The 27,878-nt window shown below is 44.4% G+C and overlaps 2 protein-coding genes across 4 annotated transcripts; one reads left to right on the top strand and one right to left on the bottom strand.

Annotated features, from left to right (window-relative positions):
- The first annotated feature begins 24 nt into the window (after positions 1-24).
- On the top strand, positions 25-12,041 carry DDX42 (DEAD-box helicase 42). 3 transcript variants are annotated; one of them, XM_069954077.1, is made up of 18 exons: positions 25-96; positions 1,967-2,188; positions 2,999-3,149; positions 4,567-4,628; positions 5,712-5,748; positions 6,828-6,980; positions 7,061-7,165; positions 7,239-7,358; positions 7,432-7,608; positions 7,704-7,832; positions 8,823-8,922; positions 9,032-9,079; positions 9,214-9,311; positions 9,403-9,679; positions 9,837-10,063; positions 10,144-10,254; positions 10,707-10,808; positions 10,893-12,041. In XM_069954077.1, exons 2-18 carry the CDS (start codon positions 1,974-1,976, stop codon positions 11,628-11,630), a joined length of 2,850 nt encoding a protein of 949 aa, XP_069810178.1. In that variant the 5' UTR covers positions 25-96; positions 1,967-1,973; the 3' UTR covers positions 11,631-12,041. The 3 variants fall into 3 exon arrangements, with proteins under 3 accessions (XP_069810178.1, XP_069810177.1, XP_069810179.1); XM_069954076.1 differs by having other exon boundaries at positions 30-128; XM_069954078.1 differs by lacking the exons at positions 25-96; positions 1,967-2,188; positions 2,999-3,149; positions 5,712-5,748 and having other exon boundaries at positions 4,565-4,628.
- Positions 12,042-12,425: 384 nt separating this feature from the next.
- LOC138773106 (parathyroid hormone/parathyroid hormone-related peptide receptor-like) lies at positions 12,426-26,131 on the bottom strand. Its single transcript, XM_069954079.1, has 13 exons — positions 25,967-26,131; positions 22,646-22,766; positions 21,601-21,711; positions 20,948-21,072; positions 20,532-20,626; positions 19,310-19,481; positions 18,490-18,643; positions 18,345-18,405; positions 17,875-17,941; positions 17,627-17,721; positions 17,246-17,387; positions 15,221-15,262; positions 12,426-13,491 (listed from the first exon to the last, which is right to left on the bottom strand). Exons 1-13 carry the CDS (start codon positions 26,039-26,041, stop codon positions 13,234-13,236), a joined length of 1,518 nt encoding a protein of 505 aa, XP_069810180.1. The 5' UTR covers positions 26,042-26,131; the 3' UTR covers positions 12,426-13,233.
- Between the last annotated feature and the right edge of the window lie 1,747 nt (positions 26,132-27,878).

The raw sequence follows: 27,878 nt of genomic DNA, 5'->3' as shown, positions 1-27,878 counted from the left end.
TCGGTGACGTCATCACAAGGCGCCGGCCACCTCTAGGTGACGTGTGCAGGCGGCGCTGAGCTCTGGTCTGGAGCGCGGAGAACGGAGGAGGAAGAGGTGACGGGAGTGCGGGCCCGGGACCTGTGCGTGTATGTGCCGGGGGTCCGCGGAGGGCACTGGGCACATAGCCGGCGGGAGGGGGCTGTATCACATGCACGGTGAACCTATAGAGCCTACACTTACATACATACCTTACATAACAATCACTGCATCTGCTATGATCACATTAGAAGCGCTCCGTCAGGCAGCGGCAGGTGGGTCATCTCTTAAAGGGGCAGACCACCTCCAGCAGGTGACCCTGACAATGGCCACAGAGCAGTGGGGGGAGGGGAGATTATACACAGCGCCCCCTTTGTTATTTTTCTTGATGCAATAGCTGCACTGCCTCATATGGAGGTCGCCCCCTACTGGTTGCATCTGTAAGGCTACGTACACATGACTTCTGATAGACCCCAATGTCATGTGGTGTGTGGGGGCTCCCATGTATACATATGGAGCTGTATACTAAAATTCCCATAATGCCTGGACAGAGGAAGCTAGGATGTAATCCTCTGTGTATATGATAGGGGATAATCAGCTGATCGGCGTGGGACCTGGACTAATCCTGACAACAGAGGTCACTTGTCCCCTGACACTGCTCAGGTCATCCTATATGGGACTAAACCTTGCCAAGTGCTGCACAACGTCGGGCAGTCCCATAGGCAGTAAATGGAGCATGCACACTGCACCGTTACATTTTCTTAGGGGACAATCGCCCAAGGGTTCATGTTCGGAGAACATTGTCACACCTGAACAGTTCAGGAAGTCCTCTCAACACTAGTTGATCACGGGATAATCCCTTTAAGGGTGTGTTCACACTTACAGGATCTGCTGCAGATTTGCCTTGAATCTGCAACTTCAAATCTGCGCCATCAAATCTGCTGCAGATCCTGTACGTGTGAACACACTCTAAGGAGCTGTCACTAGCTAGCACTATCTGAAAGGTCTTTGACATCGTTCTGTATGTGTCACGTTTCTAGGCTATTTTGCTTTCCTACTCTAGTACCTGAAGAAGGCGAGGGACCAATAATAGAAGTATGTAGGGCTGGGCGATAATGGCCTAAATCATACATGTTGTCGCGGTAACGATAAGTTGAACGATCATTATGACACGCCCCCTTTTAAAAGCCACAACCCTTTTGAAAACCCCATTTTCCGATGGTAATACAAACGTGAATTTATTCCATATCACAATGTGCAGCAAACTTCACAAGTAATATATGACGTTTTGGCATCTCCTACAAGTGCCACTTGAAAATGGTATAGGAGACGCCAAAACGTCATATATTACTTGTGAAGTTTGCTGCACATTGTGATATGGAATAAATTCACGTTTGTATTACCATCGGAGCGCTGCAGAGTATTTTTTTACTAGCTGACTTGGTCCAAGGTCTGGGATTCGTCTGCTGGCACCCACAGTTCGTTTAGGAGGTCGGTTAACCGACGCCAGTGACGGTATCGGTATTTTGACGGTATACCGCCCAGCCCTAGAAGTATGTTAGGGAATTATCTATGCACTTCCATCACTTACGGAAGTTTTTAGTTCCTGGATGGGAACCACAGTGTTGCCATTCACTGATAGCAAGTGGACATCTTGGTGATGAAGAATTAAAGGGGTTATCCAGTGCTACAAAAACATGGCCACTTTCCCCCTACTGTTGTCTCCAGTTTTTGAAACTCGATTCCATTGAACTAAATGGAGCTTAATTGCAAACCGCCCCGGGACTGGAGAAAACAGTTCGGGGGAAAAGTGGCCATGTTTTTGTAGCGCTGGATAACCCCTTTAAAAGCAAAGTATGTCCCCAGAAATGCACTCTTCCTCTTGTAGCATCTCTGCCATTTATGTTGTCTTTTTTTTTTTTTTTTTTTTTTTTTTTTTTTTTTTTAGTGCAATCATGAACTGGAACAAAGGGGGCCCTAGCGGGAAGCGTGGCTTTGGCTTTGGGGGCTTTGCCATCTCAGCAGGAAAAAAGGAAGAACCAAAGCTCCCACAGGTGTCTCATAGTGCTTTCCGCCCTCCAACTTCTGCCTATGGCGCTGCCAACAGCAACCAGCTGCCATCATTCTATAAGATTGGATCTAAGAGGGCAAACTTTGATGAGGAGAATGCGTAAGTACAAGGCAGAAAGGAAAGGGGGGTCTGACTACTGTCACAGGGTGGGGGGCAAGCACTGAATTTTCCATTGACTTTCATAGGAGCTACAGCATGTGCCTGAGTGGAAAAGAAGTGACATTTTTCTGTTCTGTGCAGTCCCCTGCCTCTCATTAAACACGATGGGAGATAATTGTCTGACGCTGAGACTGTGTGGTTTTTGCTGCGGAAACAACACAGTTTCCATGGCATAAAGCATATGGTTATTAGCTGTGTGAACAGACCCTTAGTCACAGAGGTCATTGAATTAAATTCCTGTAGCCTTGTAGTAGTGGGGGACAAAAAAAGGGGTTTTCTGATTTATTATTGTCCCCTATTCACAGGATCATGGCCAGGTATCGGAGATTGGACTCCCCGTGCATAGGGAAAAAAATTGGAAAAACCCGTTAACCTAAATAGTTATGGGAATAGATAATACTGTGTAGTGCCACTTTTCTCAGTTAAAAAGGGAAATTTTGGCAGCACATCTATGACTCTGTTCACACTGCAGGTTGCACGCTGCTTGTGGCTTAAGTACAGACAAAAAACAAGGTGCAACAGCAACCCACAGGTGCAAGGGCTTACCGTATGTACGCTGGGAGGAGTATATACAGTAAGGCCTTGCACCTGTGGGTTGCTGTTGCACCTTTTGTTTTTTGACTTTTCTCAGTTAGCTATAGGGGCTGTAACTTGACCTGTACACACTAGTCATCTTTTAATACACATCTGGAGGACAATAATGTGTTGTCCATCTTTTGCAGCAACAATTTAATCCTTCCCTGTTTACAGATACTTTGATGATGAAGAAGAAGACTCCAGTAACATGGACTTACCCTACATCCCAGCAGAGAATTCTCCAACCAGACAGCAGCTCCACACCAAGACAACAGACTCTGACAGTGAAGAAGACCCTCTAGAGGCCTTTATGGCAGAAGTTGAGGTGAGACTGTGCTGTCAACCACTAAAGGTTATTCTTTGTATAGTAAAATATTGTGTTATTTTCTAATGTAATTTCTGTATAACTTTTTTTACTTGCGGCATACTACAAATGATTTATTTGATTATACTGTAGATCAGGGATGGGGAGCCTGAAAGCTCTCCAGTTGTTACAAAACTACAATTTCCATCATGCCTGGACGGCCAAAGCCAAACTATTTGGCTTTCTAGGCATGATAGGAGTTGTAGTTTTGCAACAGCTGGAGGGCGGAAGGTTCGCCATTCCTGCTTCAGATAGTCCATTAAAGGGTTGATCCAAGCTTTTACAACCTTTTCTCATGGTGGGCCATCAGTATTAGATTGCCGGGGGTAAAGACATTATTTAGGTTTTAACACTCACATCCTCTCTGGCCACCCCTGCTGATCATCTGCACAGTGCTTGGGTGTGGGTGCAGCCTCTTCACTGTTTACACTGCCTGCTGTCCTTTTTATACTGACTGTGCTTGGTATTGCAGCTGGATCCTATACATTTGACTGCGGTACCAAGCATAGCAACTACCAAAAGTATGGCATTGTAGAGTACGAACAAGCATAGAACCCAATATTTAAGAGGCTGCAGCCCCTTCAAAAAGCTGAGTGCGGAAAATCTGCCCCCACCAGTATAAGATTTTAAAGGGGTTATCCAGGTTTAGAAAAATATGGACCCTTTCTTGCAGAAACAGTACCAAGCTAGTCCTGGTTTTTGCAGCTTGGTTCCTTTGAATTGAATATAGCTGAATTGTAATCCACACACAACCTGAGCACAGGCCTGGGTCTGTTTTTCAAGAAAGTATTTGCACTTTTTCTAATCCTGGAAAACTCCTTTAAAGGGGTAGTCTGGGCTGGGGGGTATTTTGGAGGATCGCCAGGGAGGGGGTGGAAATTGAAGCCAGAGGTCACGTACCTCCCCCGTTTCACAGAATAACACATTACAAAGTTATACAACTTTGTAATGTATGTTATGTCTGTGAATCGCCCCCTTCCCTGTGTCCCACCACCCCTGCCCGTGTACCCGGAAGTGTGTGGTGCATTATACATTACCTGATCCGTGTCCAGCCCATCTGCTATCTTGTGCCAAACGTCATCTTCGGATGGATGGCCGAATCGCTGCCGCCGTCCCCCCTCCGCTGCGTCATAGCTGTGCTCAGCCGCGATTGGCTGAGCACAGTAATGCTTAGCCAATCGCGGCTGATGACGTGGCATGGTAGTACCGGTCGGTGCAATCTGGGCACTGGCGCTGGAACGGGGGAGGTAAGTGACCTCTGGCTTCAATTTCCACCCCTTCCCTGGCGATCCACCAAAATACCCCCTGGCCTGGACTACCCCTTTAAGGATAAACCATGAGGAGAGCTGCTGTAAATTTTTTTTTTTTTTGTGCTCAGGATCAGGCTGCCCGAGATATGAGAAAACTTGAGGAAAAAGACAAGGAAAAGAAGAACGCAAGGTATGCCTAGCCATTGTTACACATACGTCCTATTTACACCTGGTCATCATGTCAGGACTGTCTCCTACCCGGGCAATCATCTGTGACATTGACTAGTCTAGACTTGTCACACATGTAACACACTGTTTAGCCTTCATCAAGGTACAGGCTTTGTGTGCCTTCACACGTACCAGATCTGCAGCGGACTTCAGGTTCAGGCTGCGCATCCTGGTTCTGTGAAGGCCTATGGGGTTACATATCCGTAGCGGAACTTTCACTCCGCTGCAGATATGTAACCCGGCCCCTTTAACCCCCCGCTGCTCCGGCCTGGAGCATACATCACCTGCTCACGGCTCCTGCCTGCTTCGGCGCACTGATTGGCTGACCAACGGGAGATGCCGGGAGGCTCTGAAGCAAGCAGGAGCCTGGAGCAGGTGATGTATGATCCAGGGCTGCCCGCGGCCAGGAGCATACATTACCTGCTCGGCGCCACGGCTGTGTGAGGCTCCCGGTTCCCTCGCTCCTCATCAGCCAATCAGTGCTGCCGTGCACTGATTGGCTGATGAGGGGTGAGGTCAGCCGGGAGCTTCACACAGCTGCGGCGCCGAGCAGGTATTGTATGCTCTGGGGCAGGGCTGCGGGCAGCTGGATGCAGGGGTTTAAAGGGGCCGCGTCACATATCTGCAGTGGAATGAATTTTCCACTGTGGGTATGTGACACTATAGGCCTTCATTATACCAGGATCTGCAGCGGATTTTGCTGCAAACTCGCAGCGTGAAAACCTCTTCGGATCTGGTAGGTGTGAAGCCACCCTAAGTGATCTTAAAGCAACACAAGCCAGTAAGGGAGGTGTATGACCTCTATCTCTTAGTCATGTACTAGATGTGATATACCAATCCAATATCCTTCATTAGCTTTCTGATTGAATATTATTGCGGGTTATGTCATGCTACCATTCCATATAAAGGCTTACTTGTATACATGCAGGCACCACCCACCCCCACATGTTCATGTCCGTACACCTCTCACTATTGCTAAGGCTGTTATATGGCTGGTATCCGAACTGAGTGCAGGGAAGTTTGTTTTTCCTCTTCTTTCTTGCAGGGGTATCAGGGATGACATTGAGGAAGAAGATGATCAGGTAAGTTTTTAGTCTTGCTTTTGTGTTACTGGCATATGTATCCAGGCAATACAGATTGCCTGGCCCTTAAATAAACAACTGTAGTTAGGTAATTCGACTGTTCGTAGGGAGAAGATACCAGCTTATAACCCTGGGGAAGACTTTTTTTTTTTTTTTTTTTGTGAACCCAAGAGATTTCTCTATACCTAGTTCAAATACTGCTTTCTTTTTTACCATGGCATCTGGGCAGTCGCTGTAACGTTACATTTTACAGGGTATATGGACAACGTTAGGTGAAAGTCATTGTACTTCAATTTCCCTTGATTTTAACACATTAAGAAAACTAAATCTAACTTGCCTGAAAGCCAGGTAACACTGGAGACTTGTGGTTTTAATACTTGCTCACATCTCCCTCAATAATCCATTGCCAATCGATACATCAGATATATAAAGTAGTTTGTCCCATGATCGAGACATAGTTGCTCTGTCCTAAGCTTTACTGACTAGCTATTGTATCTGCAAACATCAAGGGACATGATTCTCAACCACCTATGGCTTCTGCAAGTAGGCTGAACATGGCCTTTCTCAGGATGGGTGTGGGTCATTGTGGATCCATCTGTGAGCCATGTCCAGTTTCATTTAGTTTTTGTTATGTGTCTTATTTTGACCCTATAACTTTGCTGTTTCTCCTCTTGTGGAGCTGAATAAAGGCTTGTTTCTTTGCACAATGAGCTAAGGCATCTGGGAAACACATAAATCTATTTTTTATCCTTCTGGCTTCTCTGCCGCTACCACAGTCATGGAGTTCCGATCCTAATGCACAGCACTCCTGGCATCGGGGTCGGTGTAAGGCATTGCCTGCTGAGGGAACAATTCTGAATGTGCTGTGGGCGCCCAGCATGCTTACAGATGCATTTCTTGTTCCTTCGTATATATGGCATTGTGTTTTCCCCTAGAAGCAATGCTGGGCCCATAGACATCTGCACAGTAGTCAGATGACAGTAGTCATACCATATGCATGAAGTCTAATACCCTTTTATTTGATTCACATAAAATTCCACTTAGCATATTTTATGTAATAGTCTCTATATTTTCAACAGGAAGCCTATTTCCGATACATGGCAGAGAACCCAACAGCAGGGCTCCAACCAGAGGAGGAGGAAGATAATCTGGAGTATGACAGTGATGGTAACCCTATTGCCTCAACCACCAAACGCGTTATTGATCCTCTCCCTCCCATAGACCATACAGAGGTGAGTGTGAGGTTACTGTAGAGCTGGTTAACTCATCCACAGACACATTCATCTGATATGTTGGCTGATTCTTTTCACAGATAGAGTACGCTCCCTTTGAGAAGAACTTCTATATAGAACATGAGGAAATATCCGCACAGACTCCTCAGCAGATTGTGGAGCTGAGACATAAACTGAACCTGCGGGTGAGACAATGGCTATAAAATGTACCCATGTGCTGTAATGTGTCACTAGTGTAAATCTTTCTTCTGACCGTAGGTCTCTGGGGCAGCGCCACCACGTACTGCCAGCAGCTTTGCTCACTTTGGATTTGATGAGCAGCTCATGCATCAGATTAGGAAGTCTGAATACACCCAACCCACTCCTATCCAGTGTCAGGTAAGGGCCTTGCTGTGGTAGGCATCCCCTAATCTAAGTCCCTCTTCCTATCTAACACTTTCCTTCCCTGCAGGGTGTTCCAGTGGCGCTCAGTGGACGAGACATGATTGGCATTGCCAAAACTGGAAGTGGTAAGACCGCAGCGTTTATCTGGCCTATACTAGTACACATTATGGACCAAAAGGAGCTGCAGCCAGGAGATGGGCCCATCGCTGTCATAGTATGTCCCACACGCGAGTTGTGTCAGCAGGTACCTCTCACTCACGCTTATTACTAATTGGTCACAATCTACTTGGTCCTGATGTTGTTTTAACCCATATGGTTTGTGTGCTTGTTCATTGTTAGATTCACAGTGAGTGTAAGCGGTTTGGAAAAGCCTACAATCTGCGATCTGTGGCAGTGTATGGAGGAGGCAGCATGTGGGAACAGGCAAAGGCTCTTCAAGAAGGAGCAGAGATAGTTGTCTGCACACCGGTGAGTTACTGAGTGGGAATTCCTATTTTATAAAGTGATGTCACTTGTCATCATTTTAACATGTGAGGGTTTAGCCCATAAAACAATAATCCTGTGGCCCCAATATCATTCATCTGAACAGAGTGGACTACTTCAAGGTGGGCCTCTTCATCCTCAGGAGTCCTAGGGATCCCTGGAGTTGGACTCTTACTATGATATCCTAGTATTAAAGTGACACTGTCACCTCCTTTTTGCATTCTGACATCTCTACACAGGTGTAAAGGGTAAATTTAGCGGTTTTCAGACCTTATTTTATATCATACGTCATGGTGCTTGTTCAAGTAAAAAGTCCATCTTTTATCAACTGCAAATTGTGTTAAGTGGGAGGGGCCTAGTGCATTAGTGCCACTTAGCCCCGCCCACAACACCACAGTTGGTCCCACCCCCTCGCCGACCGCTGGAACAGGCTGGCCGAAAGGTCTAGACCGGGGGCGGGGTTAAGTGGTGCTAATGCCACGAGGCCACGCCCACTTAATCCAATCTGCAGTTGATAACAGGACACTTTTTACTTGAACAAGCACCATGACATATGATATGAAATAAGGTATGAAAACCGCTAAATTTACCCTTTACACCTGTGTAGAGATGTCAGAATGCACAAAGGGGGTGACAGTGTCTCTTTAAGCCATCATTTTATAAAATGGACATAACTCTTTGAATCTCCGATAACCATAAGGAAATTGGCACTGTTTAAGATTCCTTTTGTGTTACTAAGATTCAGTCACATTTAAACTGTACTTTTTTTGTTTTAAAGCAGGGGTGTCAAAACTGCAGCCTTCCAGCTGTTGATAAACTACAATTCCCATCTTGCACGATGGGAATTGTAGTTCTGCACCAGCTAGAGGGCCGCAAGTTTGACACCTGTGTTGTAGAAAACCTGGTTTTCTGTATTAGTCGTCTAATAACCCTATGTGTTTTTAAAACCTCAGCTATTATATTTTTACTTCACAGGGACGTCTTATTGACCATGTAAAGAAAAAGGCGACCAACCTACAGAGAGTCACCTACCTTGTATTCGATGAAGCTGACCGCATGTTCGACATGGGTTTCGGTAAGGTCACAGACTGTTGGAGTAATGTGTTATTATTTTGATTCCTATTCTGTTATATTGTGATCAGCCTTCTGAATAAACTCAAGTAAAATGTCTGGTTTACTTCCAGAATACCAAGTACGATCTATTGCCAACCATGTGAGACCAGACCGACAGAGTAAGTAAATTTAATGTCTTGACTGTGTCTAGTAGCGATTTGCATAAACTACTACTATTTGACTTTTTAGTGCTGGGCTTAGAGGAAAATTTTTCTTCTCCATGTTCCCAACCACCATTGCCTTCTCTTGCTAGCTTTGCTGTTCAGTGCCACTTTCCGGAAGAAAATTGAAAAACTGGCCAGGGATATTCTGATCGATCCCATCCGTGTTGTTCAGGGAGATATTGGAGAGGTGAGATCTATTTCTTTGAAGAAGAGATGCTATAATATTTTGTATATACAGTCCTTTATTTCTTCTGTCTTGCTTACTTTTTCATCCCCAGGCCAATGAGGACATCACTCAGGTGGTGGAGATTCTCGCCTCCGGTCCAGACAAGTGGAACTGGGTGACTCGCAGACTCGTGGAGTTCACATCCACGGGAAGCGTCCTCCTGTTTGTCACAAAAAAAGCGAACGCTGAAGAGCTTGCCAACAACTTGCGGATGGAGGATCATCCACTAGGTCTCCTGCACGGAGACATGGACCAGAGTGAAAGGAACAAGGTCATCACAGACTTCAAGAAGAAGAATATCCCCATCCTAGTTGCTACAGATGTTGCTGGTAAGAACTCATGTAGTAACATAGATGTGGTGGTCTCTATTGGATGAATATGATGTCACTTTAGCATCTATGTGGGTAATTTATGCATTGAGTGGAAGTTATATTGCATTCTATACTGAGCGCTGTATTACTTAACTTTATTTTTGTTCGTTGACAGCCAGGGGTCTCGATATTCCATCAATCAAAACAGTTATCAACTACGACGTAGCACGAGACATCGACACTCACACTCACCGCATCGGTCGTACGGGCAGGGCTGGTGAGAAGGGCGTGGCCTATACACTTTTAACACCGAAAGACAGCAATTTTGCTGGGGATCTTGTGCGGAATTTGGAAGGAGCCAATCAGTATGTATCCAAGGAGTTGCTGGATCTGGCTATGCAGGTAATGTTTGCAAATGTATACCTCATCTCCTAGCCTCTAAGATTTGTGGTAATAACCTTCACGCTTTGCTTCTGGCGTAGAATTCTTGGTTTCGCAAATCCCGATTCAAGGCTGGAAAAGGCAAGAAGCTGAATGTAGGTGGGGGTGGACTTGGCTACCGAGAACGTCCTGGACTTGGAGCAGAAACCTCTGTAAGTATGAGTCACATATACATACCACTTACCATCCATTACAGTCATAAGTCTTCAAGTCTCCAGATTCAGGAAAGTCTGAAGTCACAGCAGTGACTATGGCGGGGATTGTAGCTGCAGCCAAAAGTCTCAATCACTGTCCTGTTGAGGAAAAGTTATCATTTCAAGGAACGTTTTACTTGTCCTTGGACATGCCAAAAGTTACTGATTGCCCTCGGTCTCACTCTTCAGACCCGCTGTAACCCTGAGATATAGCCTGGAGGAGTATACGTTATCGTGCTTAACTGTCTAGCTGTCAATCAAATCAGACTTACTTACTACATTAGAGTCTGTGGCATGAATGAGTCGGATCTCCCTGCTAGTCTTTAAGTAATTAAGCTTTAATGCTTTAAGTAAAGTTCTCTCTCCTACATATGTTAAACCAACTAATGATCGTTGTGGCTTTACTTCAGGAACGTCCGGTAAGCGGCAACATAATGAGCAACTATGAGGCCTTCAAACCTACAGGAGGTGCAATGGGAGACCGGCTGTCTGCCATGAAGGCCGCATTTCAGGTGAGGCGTGGGAATAGTATATAAGCTGTAAGCTCTTGGTATCTTTTGGGTATATATTAACCATTTTTTCCTCACTTTTTGTAGTCACAATACAAAAATCATTTTGTTGCTGCGAGCTTGAACTCACAGAAAACAGGAACGTCGAATATTAACTCCGGAGCGTGGACAAGTGCAGGCAGCTTAAGTTCAGTCCCCAGTTCTGCACCACAGACTCAGTTGGCATCATCAGAACCGATTTTGCCCTCCTCCAGAGTAATGCCTGGCTTTACCAGCAGTGGAACACTTAGCAGCATCCCAACAGCGTATCCATCTATGGGTAATCCAAGCTACCCTGCCACCAGCCAGTATAGTAGTAAAGAGGGGTCTAGCAGCAGTAGTAGTAGTAGTAGCAGCAGCAGAGAGGGCAGTGGAAGCCGGGATAAATACAGTGAAGGAAGGGGGAGACATGGGGACGGCCAACGGCACGGGGATGGACATCGCCATAGTGACAGAGATGGACACCGAGATGGACATCGGCATTCCAGCGGTAGCCGACACAGCGAAAGTCGTAATGGGGGTGATGGTAGAAGAGATAGTGATGGGCGGAGAGAGAGTTCTCGGGATAGTGATGGAAGAAGAGAGGGCTCAAGAGACAAAGAAGACAGCCGGAGGGACAGCTATGGAGACAGTCGAAGAGAAAGCTCCAGAGATGGAGGAGAGAGCCGAAGAGAGAGCTCACGAGATGGAGACAGTCGCAAAGAGGGATCCCGGGATGATGGGAAAGGTGAAACATTTGCTGTACCAGATCCCCCTAAGCGCAAGAAGAGCCGTTGGGACAGCTGAGTTCCCTGATAGGAAATGGCTGGTGTTTGTAGACCTGTGCGTCGTCTTTTTTTTTTTTTTTCTTTTTTTCTGCTTGCTTTTTTTGGACTAAATGTTTGTCCCCCTGGAATTGTGAGACAATGTGCTTAGTAACGGCATTTACAAGCCCAGAAGAGGAGGTCCCGTATCCCTACGCTTCTTTGTGTAGAGTTATATATGCTGAAATTCCCAATTGTTTCCCACGTTTCGTACAGCACACAAAGCTGGAGCATCTCATGTGTCGGCCATCTTCATCGAGAAGTCTTCAGTCTACAAACTGTGTGTTTAGGGTGTTTTGTTTTTTTTGTACATAGGTTTTAATTTTTTTTTCATGTATCGATTTGTTCTCATTTCACAAACGATTAATTAAATTCAACTTTTGTTTTAGTCTGATCCCTGTCCTTCTCTCAGCATCACAGAAGTTTGGTATAAATAATCCAGCTAATCATACAGCGCTCCGAATTGTTCCACGCCCCCATAGACAATGAATGGAATGGTGGCTACACAGGCGTGGTCTGTGCCATTCTTTCCAGGGACAGTTATCCGCCCGTTCTCTGGATCAGCATTGGTGGCCCCCACTGATTTGCATCTTAGCCCATATCCTGTGGCTAGGGGCTAACGTAGGAAGTATAGTAATCTTTTCTGCTTCTCTTTTTTTTGTAGATTGCATGTGATGGAGAAGCAGCATATCCTAAATTTAAAAGTTTGCTAAGGAAGCGTCAATGTTTTGTGGTCCAGCTCTAATAATTCCATGTCAGGTTGTAAGAAAAATGTGTTTATTTAGTAAAAGCTCTAGACTCTATATACATACAGTGTATCTCAAGCAATAAGCCGCTATGTAACACACACAGAAGCTTTAACAGAACCGTCTTGCATTATATACTGTCATTGCATTGTCAGCAATTCCATGTTCAGAAGCCCCCAAAATGTGGAATGTAGAATGCCACAGGTACTCCCAGTGATCACCTGTCACCTATAGGGGGCATAGTTGCTAGTGTTTCTGCAGGACAAATAAAGCATTACACTGTGCTTATTGGAGTCAGTGGGTTGTCCGTGTAATGCACAGATCTGTAAGGTCCTACGATGTGAGAAACACTGTACACTGTTGCCCCATACTCTTTAGTCAAAGACTTTTTAAAGGGGTTATCCAGGATGAAACATTCATGGCTGCTTTCTTTCAGAAACACTGCCACACCTGTCCTCAGGTTGTGTGTGGTATTGCAGCTCAGTTCCGTTGAAATGAATATAGTGAAGTTGTAATATTACACACAACCTGTGTAAGGCTGATTTCTAAATGAGACAACCCATAATTTAATGCAGGCAAACCTGAAATTGCTCAAATACATTTATGTAATAGACTAACAAAATGTAGGTTTTTATTACTTGTTGTCATTCTGAAGCCTTGAAGCAAAGCCCTGTCCTTTCTTGGAATGTGAGAGAATGGTAGAAGCCACATCCAGTATGATGGCGTCAGTCAGAGCACCTTGCTTCTTAGAAGATCAGCTTGGTCATGAAACTGTAAGTGCTAAAGATAAGATCCCCTTACCCTCTCATTGCAGGCAGTTTGGAGGTATTGGATGTGTACCTATGAGGGTCCCCCTTGCAGAGGGTTGTTGTCAGAGGGTGATATACTTGAGAAGTACCCCGGTAGGTAGGAGGTAGACTGGATGGGTGGAGGCAGGTGCTTGCCTCTGGCTGACATACTCAGGCAGACGCTGTTTGTGGTATGGGACAAAACCCCTCCATAGTGACAACTGCCTCCAGTGCTGGTCAGGCGGGATTTCTGCTTGAGATCCAGAGATAAACTCTGGCGGAACCAAAACTTCCGCACCTCTGCCTGCACCTAGGGAGAACAGAAATATGTCCAAGACATGTATTAGATACAAGCACTGCATGTTATTAAGATGATGCAGCTAGCCTGTCTAATGTATGGAGATATAATGGGCTTTAGTGTGTACTTGTCATGGTAGGTCGCTACTGGATCAACAGCAAGATCCTTTGCAAATCCAGCATTTTGGTTCTCCATGGATAAAGTGGGGGTCGCGGGCATTATGGGCTCATTGTGTCTCACTTTAAAGGATATGTGCAACTTTGTTTCCCATAAATTTAAAGAAGTTCACTAGTTTTAAATAAATGGCTCTTTTCTTCCAAAAAAATAGCACCACATCTGTCTTTGTGAGGAATTAAAACTCTGCTCTATTCACTTCAGTTAAGCTGAGCTCCAAAACACACAAACTAAGGACAAGAGTGATGCTGTTTTTAAAATAAAGTGGCCATGTGTTTTTAAAGGTGTTGAGGACATGTTAAAAGTTACTGTAAATTATGTTTACACTGTTGTCCACATCTTAAAGATAACAACAACACCGCCGCCGATAAAAAAAAAACCTGAACTGAAGCTCCAGTTGGTGTCTTCATTTGTTCTTCACTTACTGGTTTGGGCTTTGCCATGATGCACTTTGTCTGACTGACTCTGTAGAACTGTTAGATGGCTTACATCTTCCTCAGCCAATCAGAGCTAAGCAACCTGTCATCTGACAAAGGGAGGCTGGCCTAACAGGGCTTAGACCCGCCTCCCTCTTGATGATGTCATTGTCACAAAATGGCTGCCACAGAAAAGCCTGGGGTCAACAAATGAGTTTACCTCACTTACTGGTGGGCGATTGAGGGGGGGGGGAAGATAGGGAAGAGGGGCAGATAGGTGGTTAAAGCATATTACAAAGTTATTTAACTTTATAATGTGTTTCAATTACTGGGGAAAAGCTTTTCACTGGAGTTGTCCTTTAAAGGGAACCTGTCACTGGGCATTGCAGCGCAGAGCCCGCCTGACCCCCCCGGTGGAGCCCCGGATACTTACCCTTTGCTGCAAGTCCCGCTCCTGGATCCAGTCCTGGGACGGAGATATCGTCGCCGGAAGGTGAGTGTGCGCTGTATGCTAATTACCCGAGATGAGTCCGACGCCCATAGAGCATGACTGGAGCAGTCATTCTCTATGGGCGTTGGACTCATCTCTGGAGCGCGCGCAGGGCTGCCAGCGGCGATATCTCCGTCCCGGAACCGGGTCCAGGAGCGGGACTTGCAGCAAAGGTAAGTATCCAGGGCTCCACCGGAGGGTCGGGCGGGCTCTGTGCAGCAATGCCAGGTGACAGGTTCCCTTTAGGTTAACTGTAACCTCAGACGTTGACTAAACAAATGTTTCCTTATGTTGCAATAACATGGGCAGAAATTTAGGTGTCACCAGAGAGACAGCTTTCTTCCATCTGCAACCCTTTTTTTCCCCCCAAGGAAACATTGCCTGGCCTTTCCTAAGGGCTATGTTTAGAGATGTGCGATATAGATTTATGTAACTACAAGTGGGTCCTTTAAATACATAAAACAGTTGCCATAGAAAGCTGAAAGTGCACCTGCCATGATCAGCAGTGAGTCCCTCTGTTCATCCGAAGGTTCAGGCCTCCATAGATCCAATTAGGGTCACCACATTATGGTCTCATTATGTGTTTGGAGACCCAAACTTCCGGAAGAACAGGAGAAAACTGTAATAAAGATTACTTATTGTAGTTTCAATGCTTTATTACCTCTCCATTGCAGAAACAGTAGATAATGGCCACAAAGAATCCCTGGAAGAAAAATGAATTTAAAATGATTTGAAGTGTATTGCACTATAAAAAAAAAGAATGCTGAGAAAAAGGGCTGTATACATCTGAAGCATATAAACAGATATGGATTTTAATGGGAACTGATGGCATCTCAGGTTTAGTAATTTGCTGTATTCCTTGTGACATAACAATTCAAAAACATCTTTTCTTATATCTCTGAAGTTCCTCTGTTCTTGGAAAAGTATGACTTAATAGTCAACTGGGTGTCACCAGCTGGAGGCTGTGTCCTTACACTGTCTAGCATTGTCCACTTTGATTGGATAAAGATAATGTTGAAACACCCCCCCCCCCTTGCTGGTAACACCCAGTTGGCTATTTAGTCATAGACCTCTAGTAAGGATAACAGGAATGGCACATCACAGATGTGGTAAGGGAGGGAACTTTTTAAGGGTAAGTGTACACTATGGAATTCGCACTGAAATTTCAAGCAGAATCTGCGCATCAATTCTTTGGGCGGATGACGGATTTAGTTTGAGGACATCATTGAGTCTATTGGACTGGCAGAATGCTTGAAATTTCTGTGCGTATTTCGTAGTGTGCAGATACCCTAAAGGGGGAATTCCAAGTTAAAGACATCCACAGGGGGGCTAAGTGACAGATTGAGGGTGTCTAAACCCTGAGATCCCCTGCAATCTCCAGAATGGGGCCTGAAGTCGCATAATCAATAAAAGCTGAATGTCACACTGAGCTTTCATTGGCAACTCAATGAACAATGAATAGAGGGGTGGCACGTGTCAGACTCGCCGTCAATCTAAGACAGGTTAAGTTGTTAAATTCTGAATAAACTCTGAATACCCCTAGTTGACTTTAACCTGCGTTACGTTTTCATAGGGCTGAGAATGGTGGTAATTTTCTTACCTTCATCCTCTGTTAAAGCAAATGTACCAGCAGGTAAAAAGCTTTAAGATTTTTACATCAATAGACCAGCGCGTGGATGCCAGTACCGTGGCCCCTTTCGTCTGCATGGCGCCAGTCTATTCCCGGTCACCGGCCCGGCCTGAAGCACTGGAGACGGGCCAGCCTGCCCCCAGTGTGGCGAAACCCCTATCCTCTGCGATGCAGCTCCATTGATTCGCTTGTCAGGATTATATTTTGTATACTTATGGTGCGTTTACACAGAGAGATTTATCTTACAGATAAACAGGAACAGACTATAAAGAGGGACTAGGTCATAAAGGAAAGACTAAGATATCTCCTATTTTCAAATCCATTCCTGGCTTTGGCTTCCAAAATCTGTAAGATAAATCTCTCTGTGTAAAGGCACCATTAGTGAAGCCATTACAATATGGCGCTGACCTTCTAAACACTTACATAAGTAAACACTAGTGCTATACAAGTAACTCTTTTTGTACCTTAGCCAATGAAGTATGGATATGAGCCTTAGTAGAAGAACACCCACCCCCAGGATAAATAGATAGATAGATTGATTGATTAGTGGCATAGTGGTTTTTGCTAAATGTTTAGTTTATTCAATATGTTAATTTGGTGGTTTGGCTTATTGGGGGCGGGACTACAATGATCCACCCCTCTCCTTATAAATATTGTGGCAGGGCTCTGCAGTGACTTTACCCCGGCATTCATCACTGCAGAGTGCTAAATGAATATTTATTAGGAGGGGCAGGTGGGTGGCTGAGCAGATCAGGGCACCAAACCATCTAATTTGCCTTAAATAAAGTGAAGATTTACTTAAATTTGGCATTGATGAGGAAGGTAAGAAAAAAAGAATCTCCGGCCTTATGGGGACATATCAGCAGGTTATGTATAACATACTTTTACTTTCCCCTTAACTACTCTTCATTTAAACCTTCTAACAGTTATTGTCTTTACTAAATTCTCCTTTTACGATTATATCTATCTGTATTCTTACCACATTCCCCATCCCAACAGTTTAATCGGAATATCACATTTACCCTTCCATATTGGACTTTTAACGCGAAAAGTTACCTGGGAAGAGTTAAAAAACATCTCGTAATGCATCTGTATTTGCCACAGCAGCCCAGTCACCTCTGTATACGGAATTGCCATGAAAACAACATAGTGCACACCAAAGAGCGGCATCAGGACTAACGTCGACTTGAGGAGTTTCCTGCATGAAGAGATGTAAACATTGTGTAATGTTACATGAGATTAGAAAAGCATGGCTGCTCTTGGCCTGGAGCCAATGATACCCTCATATATACAGTAGCCTGTGAAGGATTACATTGATTGGAATAGGGCTGAACTACCATAAGGTACTGTTTCTGAGGAAACCATATTTTTAAACCTTATACAAAGCCTGTATACTGTATGAAACCTGACAGATCATCCACGATGGCTTATACCTACCCATATTGCTGTCTGGGGTCTAACTTTCCTGTATTGGTTTCCCACAGTTTGGAAGCCAGAACCCGGACAATATTCAGAAACAAGATGAAATTGACCTAGAACAAGAGACATGTTCAGAAACATTGATATACCGATCCAACTGTGCAATCCCCGACGTTCTCTGTGGTCGCATCATTATGTGAAACCATAGACAGCTATAAGTGTGTCCTGTCCATAGAGCAGCCATGGAGGAAAGATAATTAACGCACCAGTGTGGCTGCTAGAATCGGAGTCTGATATATCCACTTCATATGACCAGCACTGAGGTCCCAGCACCTAGACAAGTAGAAAGACTATAAGGCTATATTCACACGCTCACAATTGTGTTGCATTTCTTTATTTACACAATAAAACTCTCAGCCTTTCCGCAGTAACTTTAATGTGACTTTAGAAGGAATTTTGTGGACAGACCCAGGGCAGACTCTTCTTTCCCCTGTTTGGCCTGTAGGGGGGGGGGGTATCTTGTAGACATTTTGCTTAACAGGATGACTATAAGACTAGGCCCAGACAGCACAGACATATGACCAATGTCTCACCCCCACCCCCACCACCACCCAAAAAAAAAAAAAAAAAAAAAAAATATATATATATATATATATATATATTCTGACAGCAGGGTTAGATGAATGTTGTGTGTGATAATGTGGCCATGTGCAAAAATAAGGGTTAATGTACATACTGTGTATCCGCTAGTGAGACCCGAACGCTTGCCCACACAGATACAAACACCGCAGGGAGTCCTATAAAGAAAGAATAAAATCACTAGAAGGAATGGAAGGCGATTTCCATGTATCAGACATAAGATATCCAGCAGGCAACCTCACCCCAGCCAATGATGGTCAGCGCCCAGAAGTAGCTCCGGTCAGACAGGTACGCCATGAAGATGAGACTGTGCAGGTAGAGGCCTTCTACCAGGATCCAGTAGTGATTAGTGGCCAGGAAATAAAGGAACAAGGTGACGGCCACCTTACATCCAGCCTATGAGAGATGAAAAACATACTTAGAGATATAGGCTCTACCAGTACAATGGTATTATACAAATTAAGGCTGGGTTCACACTACATATATTTCAGTCAGTATTGTGGTCCTCATATTGCAACCAAAACCAGGAGTGGATTGAAAACACAGAAAGGATCTGTTCACACAATGTTGAAATTGAGTGGATGGCCGCCATTTAATGGCAAATATTTGCTGGTATTTTAAAACAACGCTTGTTATATTGAAATAATGGCCGTTATTTACTGTTATATGGCGGCCATCCACTTAATTTCACCATTGTGTGATCAGAGCCTTTGTGTGTTTTTAATCCACTCCTGGTTTTGGTTGCAATATGAGGACCACAATACTGGCTGAAATATACGTAGTGTGAACCCAGCCTCAAGGTTTAGAACAGGGATGGGGAACCTTCAGCCCTCCAGCTGTGGCAAAACTACAATGCCCATCATGCCTGGACATCCTGGACAGCTGCCCAGGCATGATGGAAATTGTAGTTTTGCAACAGCTGGAGGGCAGAAGGTTCCCTATCCCGGGTTTAGAACCTCTTCTTGTTACTGGTGAACGACTGCTTCCACCATATTGTCGACCAGGAGGAATAATGTCCTCTAAGTATATGTGCAATGATAACATGGCTCCTGCAAGACTCACCCAGTGGAGCTCTGTCACCCTTGAAGCCTCAATGGCCCCTAATTCATCACCAAGTAGCCCTTCATCCTCTCTTGAATACAGTACAGCATCTTTAAGAAATATGCTTCCAGCTCGGCAAATGAAGGACGTGAAGAGGTGGATATGAATGTAATTTCGGGTACAGTGCAGCCGCCTACATGATCAGAGACAAAAGCATCAACAGTTCAGGTTACAGTGTGGCACAATGGACTTCCTCCATGTAAAGACCTCATTGGTAATGCTGTCAATTAGAACAACAGCGTGGGGCGTTAACCTCTTGAGATCATCAGTGGGGTCTGAACACCCACACCCTGATCGGTTGGTATGGCACTGTTGAGATTTGTTAATGCACCAGGCCCAACGAGTCTTGGCATGGGAAGAGGCATCTGTGGGAAATATTGGTATAGAAATACTAATGGAGTGACCTTTGCAATGCTATAGCTAAGGAGGGACTGGCAGAACCTGGGCCCCATGTATTTGTTGCCAGGTTGGCCATTCGTTCCTGGCCAGAATATTATGAACTGAGTAATCTAACTCTAATTGAAGGAAGGCATAGCCATAATTTAAGTCAAGTCATTAAAGTGACTCTGTACCCACAATCTGACCCCCAAACCACTTTTACCTTCGGATAGCTGCTTTTAATCCAAGATCTGTCCTGGGGTCCGTTTGGCAGGTGATGCAGTTATTGTCCTAAAAAAACTACTTTTAAACTGGCAGCCCCGTGGCCAACGGTCGGGGCTTACATTGCGTATGCATTAGGCTGGCACACCATCTCTGTCCCTCCTCCCCACCATCCTCATCGTTAGGAATGCTCTGGGCAGATTGCCTCCTATTCATCAGCTGTGTCAGCCCGGTACATGGGCTGAATCGTTAAGCACATGTTCAGCATGGAGAAAATGTTCCAGTGGCATTCCTAATGATGAAGAGGGTGGGGAGGAGGGATGGAGGGGTGGTGCAAAGTTAGGGCACAGATACTCCTGTTTGGCACAGGGCTGCAAGTTTAAAAGTTATTTTTTAGAACAATAACTGCATTACTTGCCGAACGGACCCCAGGACAGATCTTGGATTAAAAGCAGCTATCCGAAGGCACAAGCGGTTTGGGGGGGACAGATTGTGGGTACAGAGCCGCTTTAATAAAGGAGTTGTGTCAATGGCTAGTAACTGTTACCACCTACAACTCTTATTGCATGATGGAGTGTCTTACTTGAAGTAACATAGGATGCCGAGAGCAATGAGGAGTGTTGCCAAAGAAATAGAATATCCCACAGTATAGATCAACCGCAGCCGCTGAAACACCTCCTATAGAAAGAAAGCATTCACATTTAATATCCGTATTCATACACTGTAGATCCATATTATAGTATTGATCTAGATCAGTGATCTCCAACCTGTGGCTCCTAAGCTATTAGGAAACTACATCTTTCAGGCTGCCCAAAAAGGCTTGCTTACTTTGAGTCCTGCCCTCGTTCATTATGTTCATATATCGCAATATGGCCTCCAAGATCCTGGAAAGTGTGGACCTGAGAATGCTAAGAGTTGTAATTTCCTGACAGTAGGACAGCGTCAGGTTGGAGTCCACTGACCTAGTCTATAAATCTAGCAGTGTCCCCTGTTCTGTACCTTTTCCTGGATCCTCTCCCCTGGGCTGACCAAGGTGGCACACTCACTGTAATTGGCCCAGGTCCTGTTGGCGCCGGACACTTGAAGCCATGTGCCTAATGATCCACATTTTCGATGGGCAAATCCTGACAAAATTGGCAACAAGAAGTCTGTAAGATTATAATTTAAGGAGTTGTCTTCTGATGGCCTTAAAAAGAGGAGCACCTTGTACTAGTAGCCCAATCTTCATCTATATATGTATCTATCTATCTGAGCGGGGTTTGTATGTGGGATGACTATTTGGCTATGTGTGTGGGAAACAGTATATAGAAGCATTGTTATGTCAAATGTTCAGCCTCAGCTGGGACCATGAATGGAAGGTGTCCAGCACCCTGGTGATCATTGAAAGAGATGGGTGTAAATTAGAGTATAATATACATTGGGGCTCCTCAATTGTGGAACAACTATGCATCTGTACCATCTGTAACTGCAGCTAAGTATCATTTCATGTAATAAATCTATTATTTTTTATATAAATCTGTGTGATTATAGCCTTCTTTGACAATTATCAAAAGCAACCGATTACATCAACCCAACCCACAACCGACCAAGGAATTTCTCCCAATCACGTCAATTGTGGCAGCAAACAATTTTAATGTTACATCTCAAATTACCTTGGTGATTGAAGTCATAGATGTAGTCTGGGCAGGGAATAGATACCAGCTGGTTTTGTGATCCTTGTGGCCAACATATGATCCCATCCCACTGTGGAGGGCAGACCGATCCTAGAAGCAAGGACAAATTACAATACATGTTACATAATATATTGTTAGTTCTAAATAAGAGGTTATTTGGACCACTTAAAGGATATGTCCACTAATGTTTCATATTACTCCAATGCATCTAAAAAATTATGCAATTTTGAAAATAATAAAAATGAATCTATTGTTATGTCTATGCAGACCTCTGTGTCTCTATGGTGACAGACTACAAACAAACCCTGTGTAGTCAGATTCTGCAGTCATCCTTCATTCAACATTGCCTTAATTCTTGAAAATATTCTTAATATATGGTATGTGGAAAAGTTAGATGTATATATACAGTGGTGCCTTGGATTACGAGCATAATTCGTTCCGGGACCGTGCTTGTAATCCAAATCTACTCTTAAACCAAAGCAAATTTTCCCATAAGAAATAATAGAACTGCAGACAATTGGTTCCACACCCCAAAAATAATGATTTATTATTCTGAATAACATGTAAAACAAATGAAACAAACATTCAGAAACAGCAGAATATGTGATATTATAAATTACTGTACAGTAATGGAGAGGATGGGAAACACAAGGGCTGACAGAGACTGCAGGGGGCATAAAGGAATGAGCAGGATATATGTTTGCACAGTATAGCAGCACTCTCTGTCCTGGGAGAGAGATGTTACAGCTATGAAGAGATTACCTCCACAGTCCTGTCCTCTATTGTAAGCCCCAGCCTGAATCTGAATCTGCTATGATTTTGAGGGTGAGGAAGACTTCCTGGGTCAGAGTACAGTGCTGTAGACCCCGCTATGCAGACCATGCCCCTCCCCCGCTCCCCCTCCCACCTAGTAAAGGGAGCTCTTAAACCAAGTCACAATTTAAAAAAACTGTGAGCTCCTAAACCAAAAGCTCTTAAACCAAGGTACCACTGTATATACAGTATATGTATATGAAATATTCACCATTTGAAGGCTGCAGTTTCCATTTGGACTTGTGAGCTATGATCTCAGTCTGACAGCGATGCGTTGCTTGGGCAAGCAGGAATATTTGTTCATCTCGGGTAATTACATCATCAGTATCCACCTATAATAATGGAGGAAAGATGTGTCAGGGCATGCTGGGGGTTGTGGTTTTACAACAGCTGTGGGGCCGCAGATTTGATGCCTCTGCCTTACAGAGTCTTCATATTTACTCTTGTATTCAGTGCATGGTCTTCATATAATCATATAATAAGGAACTTTTTTCACCTTGTGCTGTAAGCTGACTATTTAGCGGTATACAGTTTACAGGTAAGTGTGGGCCCTTTTGTTGATCATTTAGCCAGGGTTCCAGGCTCAAAAAAAAACATCTTCTTCTAAGCTGACAATATGGTATTATTATGAATATATGACGGGTATTTTACCCACGCTGCTATGCTTTACCCGCAGCTATTTGCTGTATGTGTGCTATTTGCCCTCAGAAGCCTGAGCACTAGCATCTCTCGTTCACACCGCAGACAGCCTGTGTTCCACAGGGACATGCCACATTTCACATCACGATGTCAGTGACACCCCTTCCCGATTGAGGACAATACATTAGTGATCTCTATATCCACAGAGACAGGCAATGGGGCAACATAGTGCAAACCAGTGCATGGTGCCCTTACCAGGCCCCAGCTCATCCATCAAATACTGTACAGCTCTGCTATATATATCCCTCATCCGTCACTATAATATTCCAGTCTTTATATGTGAATAGTCAAGTATTTTAGAGCCTTATATATTAAAACTTACCTTGTTACAGTATTGGTGGACACATTATTATATATTATATTGGGTTCACATTACAATTGTGCAGTATGTTGCACATATACATTGGCAGCCTGTCATGTACTGACTGAGAATAATAGCCCAAACATGGTTAAGTATTTAGGTCACTTTTTCGCTGCACACTCCATGCACTTCAATGAACTTGAGCTGCAATACCACTCACAAACTGAGAACAAGAGTGGTGCTGTTACTGGAAGAAAGAATCCTGAATCCGCTTTATAGCAAGCTTTTTTGTTGCCCATAACAACCAATCACAGCTCAGCTTTCATTTTACCAGAGCTATATGAGACGTGAAAGCTGAGCTGTGATTGGTTATTATAGTGAACAATGAGTTTATCTTTAATCTTTTTTGCCCTATTGAATTTTTCTAGAAAAATGGCTACCATAGTATTTGTATTTAGAGATGATCGAACATCAGAAAATCTTAGGTTCTATCGAACTCGGACCTTGTCGAACCTTCCGCATTTGATTCACGATGCCTTCCTGGTCCGTAGGGAAGGAGGAGACACCCTGGGTACCGCCTGGGATTCCGGGATTCAGCTGAGGTAATAGGCTGTATCCCGGAATTCCAGGCGGTACCCGAGCTATCTCCTCTTTCCCCACAGACCAGGAAGACATCGGGAATCAAATACGGAAGGTTCAACAAGGTTCTAGTTCAATAGAACCTAAGATTTTCTGATGTTCGATCATCTCTATCTGTATTGTAACCTTTTTCACTGTGTAACCATTAAAGAGGTTGTCCACCTTAAAGTGTCACTGTCGTTAAAATTTTTATTGCAGAAATCAATAGTCCAGGCGATTTTAAGAAACTTTGTAATTGGGTTTATTAGCCAAAAAAATTTTTTTTATCATGAAAAAGCAGTTTGAAGCTCTCCCCCTGTCTTTATGGTTTTCCTATGGAGAGAGAAAGTAGAGGAAGCAAAACAGGATAAAGAGTTCATTTACATTCACATCACGGGCTCTCTCCTCTGACAGTCACCACTGACCTTTCTGACCTCTGAATAGCATTGTGAATAGCTCCCCCCACTGTGCAATCCTTTGTTCTCGGCTCTCAGCTGCCCACTAATCTCGCTCCTTCCCCCCTCCCCTCTTCATAGACCAGACAGATCCAACTGATGAAAAAACAGTTGAGATTTCCTGATTCTGAGCAGTGGATGACAGAAAGAAGAGGAGGGGGGACCTGGGAAAAGGCTTTTTACATGTAGATAATGGCATATTTGTCTAATAAACCCAATTACAAAGTTTCTTAAAATCGCCTGGACTATTGATTTCTGCAAAAAAAAATTAACGTCAGTGACTCTTTAAACTAACTTACCCCCTATCCAGAGAATAGGGGACAAGTAAGAGATTGTGAGGGTCTGACCTCCGTAGCCTTGGCTCCTTTGTATTGAATACAGTAGATGGCTCCATTCATTCTCTATGGTGGAAAACCTCTTTAGGCCGTGTTCACAAGTACTGTCTCTACAGCAGATTTTACGCTTCAAGTTCACAGCGAAATCCACTGCAGATACCTGCCCATTTACTTTAATGGGTTGACATACTCACAGAGGGATTGTCATCCCCCTGTGAGTATGTCAAAGTTAGCACTCTTAACCCCTGCACCCAGGTACACACTTTACTGGGTTCCCGCTCGGGCTTACTTTGGGGGCTCCTGGCGTCTCCCGGCGCTCAGCCAGTGCGTTGTGGCGGGGCATACTGTGGCATACGTTACAACAAACTGCTTCCTATCATACCTTTATATATGTTGTCCATTGGGGCCATACAAGTGTTTAATGGAGGCATGGCCTAGGCCACTGTGCACCAAATCCCTGCCCTCTTGTACAATAAATTGATAGACAGGGCCCAGCTTACATCTGACGCATGTATGAAATTGCAGTGCAGGCAGAGATTTCAGCTGCAGCCTGACTTGTCACCCTCATTGCATGTGCCCGCCATAAAAATAGTGCCAGTACACATTCTTGTGTCTCTAAAGGCCCTGCGAATGTGTAAAGTCACGGCTGCATGTATGCAGTGGCACATGCCCTGGATGTTAGCACACCGTGGCAGTTATTGATTGAAAACTCTGATCTTCCATGAGTCACATGGGTGGTCCTGTTAGTGAGTGTACTGCCCCCTGGACTCTATCTATCTCAATCTGCTCTATAACACAATGCCTGTACATTGTATAGCATTTTAGAAGTTCCCTTTAAGGCTGGAGTTTTGGATTTGTCAGGACGCATTGGTCATTGTAAGGTTTGGTGTTTTGTCTTCAAGCTCCCGCAGTAATTCAGATTGACAGATACACCGCCCTTCCCATTTCTAACAACATTATTAATGGCGCATATTATGGGCGCCAATCTTTCCATCATAGTCATAAAGCGATGTAACCAATACACAGGACCATTACTTGGATATCACAGTTCACTTCTGATGAGACCTCCACTTTTGCCACCCATATCCCATCTTATTGCCATCCGAGGGATTGCCGGTACTCACCGCTGCCCGTGTGGGAGAGAAGACGACAATTGATAGAATCACAAGTTTCGCTGTTGCCCAGAAGACCCCCTCCATGCTGAGATATGTGATGAATGAGCACAGGACAGTCCCAGGTTCATCACATCCTTAGAGAGAGTTGACTGTGAGCAAGACCCTCCCTGTCCACATCTTCCCCAGCTACAGCAACACGTGACGTCTAAGATGCCTGCAAAGTGCAAGAAACTTTTAGAAGTTTTACAACCAACTAAGAGCAAGAGGGAGGCGATGGGAACAACTTCTCTGTTTGTTTAACTCTCATTTACACCATGGTTAACAGTCAGTGAACTTTAACCTGTAGCCCTACAACTACAACTACCATCATGACGACTCAAAATACAACTATAATAGTTCCATAATAGTCCAGCAAGTGTAATATATAGCAAGTCTCCACCCAAATAATAAAAGTTGGTGTACATGTGTGTCTCATGTCCCATGGCATACAATGGAAAAACTACAAATTTGTGTTGTGTCCCTTTAACCAGCAAATCAAAGTATAATAGATTAATACTCTCTACAGCCTTTTGCCACCTTAAGCCCTGGCACATATGGCCATATAGGTTTGTTGTAGACATTTATTGCTATTAGATATGTGAATGCAGGGGTGCAGTGGTAGCAGTCACACCAGGTGGGACCCAAATGTGCACATGGTGATACAGGGGTTAATACAGGCACCATGGTGTAGGAAGTATAGACATGACATTCCACAAGGATACTCCCGGGATGTCAATGACACTGTACTGTGATGTTTCTCATACACAAGTGGTCAGTACAAAGCAGATCATTTAGGCTTGTTATGTTTGTCCGGCTCCAACACTTATTCATGTTTCCCTTATTGCAGAAGGAAGAGTAAGTGTTACTCCACGCCAAGTCATCGGAGGACGCAATAACCCCACGTTACCATTTATAATAGAGCTTGGACACACTTTTTCATTCATGTCTCTTTAAAATTTTCCTACATTATAGATTCACATTGAAGACATTAAAACAATGAAGGAATACATATGAAATGAAGTAGTAAACAAAAAAATTAAAGTGGTCATCCGATGTCAGGCAAAAATAATAAATAAATAAAAATGCCACAGAAGCATAAATCATTGCTTAGCTGTCTACCGCATTTATGAAACACAAAAATACATTTGTTTTAAGGGTCTTATCTCTGTACTGGTTGAGTAGTTGCTCAGTTCGGGCAGTCTGTATTATAGTGATCACAATATAGCAAAAATGAATGAATGGGTATACTTACAGACTCCATACACTTGCTAAAATATATCTACGCATATGGGTTAATTACATATAATACATCCTTTCATTTTTCTGACATTTTGTTAAAAAAATAGCACCCCCCCATCCTTAACTAATAAGCGCCCACAGGCGGCACAGTGTGGGGAGCGTGAGGAGGAAGAGTCCACAGGCTGCACAGTGCAGGGAGAGTGAAAAGGAAGAGTCCACAGGCGGCACAGTGCGGGAGAGTGAGGAGGAAGAGTTCACAGGCTGCACAGTGCGGTAGAGTGAGGAGGAAGAGTTCACAGGCTGCACAGTGCAGGGAGAGTGAGGAGGAAGAGTCCACAGGCTGCACAGTGCGGGAGAGTGAGGAGGAAGAGTTCACAGGCTGCACAGTGCAGGGAGAGTGAGGAGGAAGAGTTCACAGGCTGCACAGTGCAGGGAGAGTGAGGAGGAAGAGTCCACAGGCTGCACAGTGCAGGAGAGTGAAAAGGAAGAGTCCACAGGCTGCACAGTGCGGGGAGAGTGAGGAGGAAGAGTTCACAGGCTGCACAGTGCAGAAAGAGTGAGGAGGAAGAGTTCACAGGCTGCACAGTGCAGGGAGAGTGAGGAGGAAGAGTCCACAGGCTGCACAGTGCAGGGAGAGTGAGGA

The sequence above is a fragment of the Dendropsophus ebraccatus genome, chromosome 14 (assembly GCF_027789765.1).
Source record: "Dendropsophus ebraccatus isolate aDenEbr1 chromosome 14, aDenEbr1.pat, whole genome shotgun sequence".
Lineage (NCBI taxonomy): Eukaryota > Metazoa > Chordata > Amphibia > Anura > Hylidae > Dendropsophus > Dendropsophus ebraccatus.
This window is presented reverse-complemented; position numbering and strand designations above follow the sequence as displayed.

Excerpts from the sequence above, each read along its gene's own strand:
- LOC138773106 (XM_069954079.1), bottom strand. The coding sequence starts at position 26,041 with ATGGAGGGGGTCTTCTGGGCAACAGCGAAACTTGTGATTCTATCAATT. Across the intron at positions 18,406-18,489 it reads GCTGACCATCATTGGCTGGG|GACTCCCTGCGGTGTTTGTA; the intron begins GTGAGGTTGCCT and ends CTTTCTTTATAG. Across the intron at positions 13,492-15,220 it reads ACTGTTTCTGCAATGGAGAG|GTGCAGGCAGAGGTGCGGAA; the intron begins GTAATAAAGCAT and ends TGTTCTCCCTAG.
- DDX42 (XM_069954077.1), top strand. The coding sequence starts at position 1,974 with ATGAACTGGAACAAAGGGGGCCCTAGCGGGAAGCGTGGCTTTGGCTTT. Across the intron at positions 5,749-6,827 it reads TTGAGGAAGAAGATGATCAG|GAAGCCTATTTCCGATACAT; the intron begins GTAAGTTTTTAG and ends TATTTTCAACAG. Across the intron at positions 7,166-7,238 it reads GACATAAACTGAACCTGCGG|GTCTCTGGGGCAGCGCCACC; the intron begins GTGAGACAATGG and ends TTCTGACCGTAG.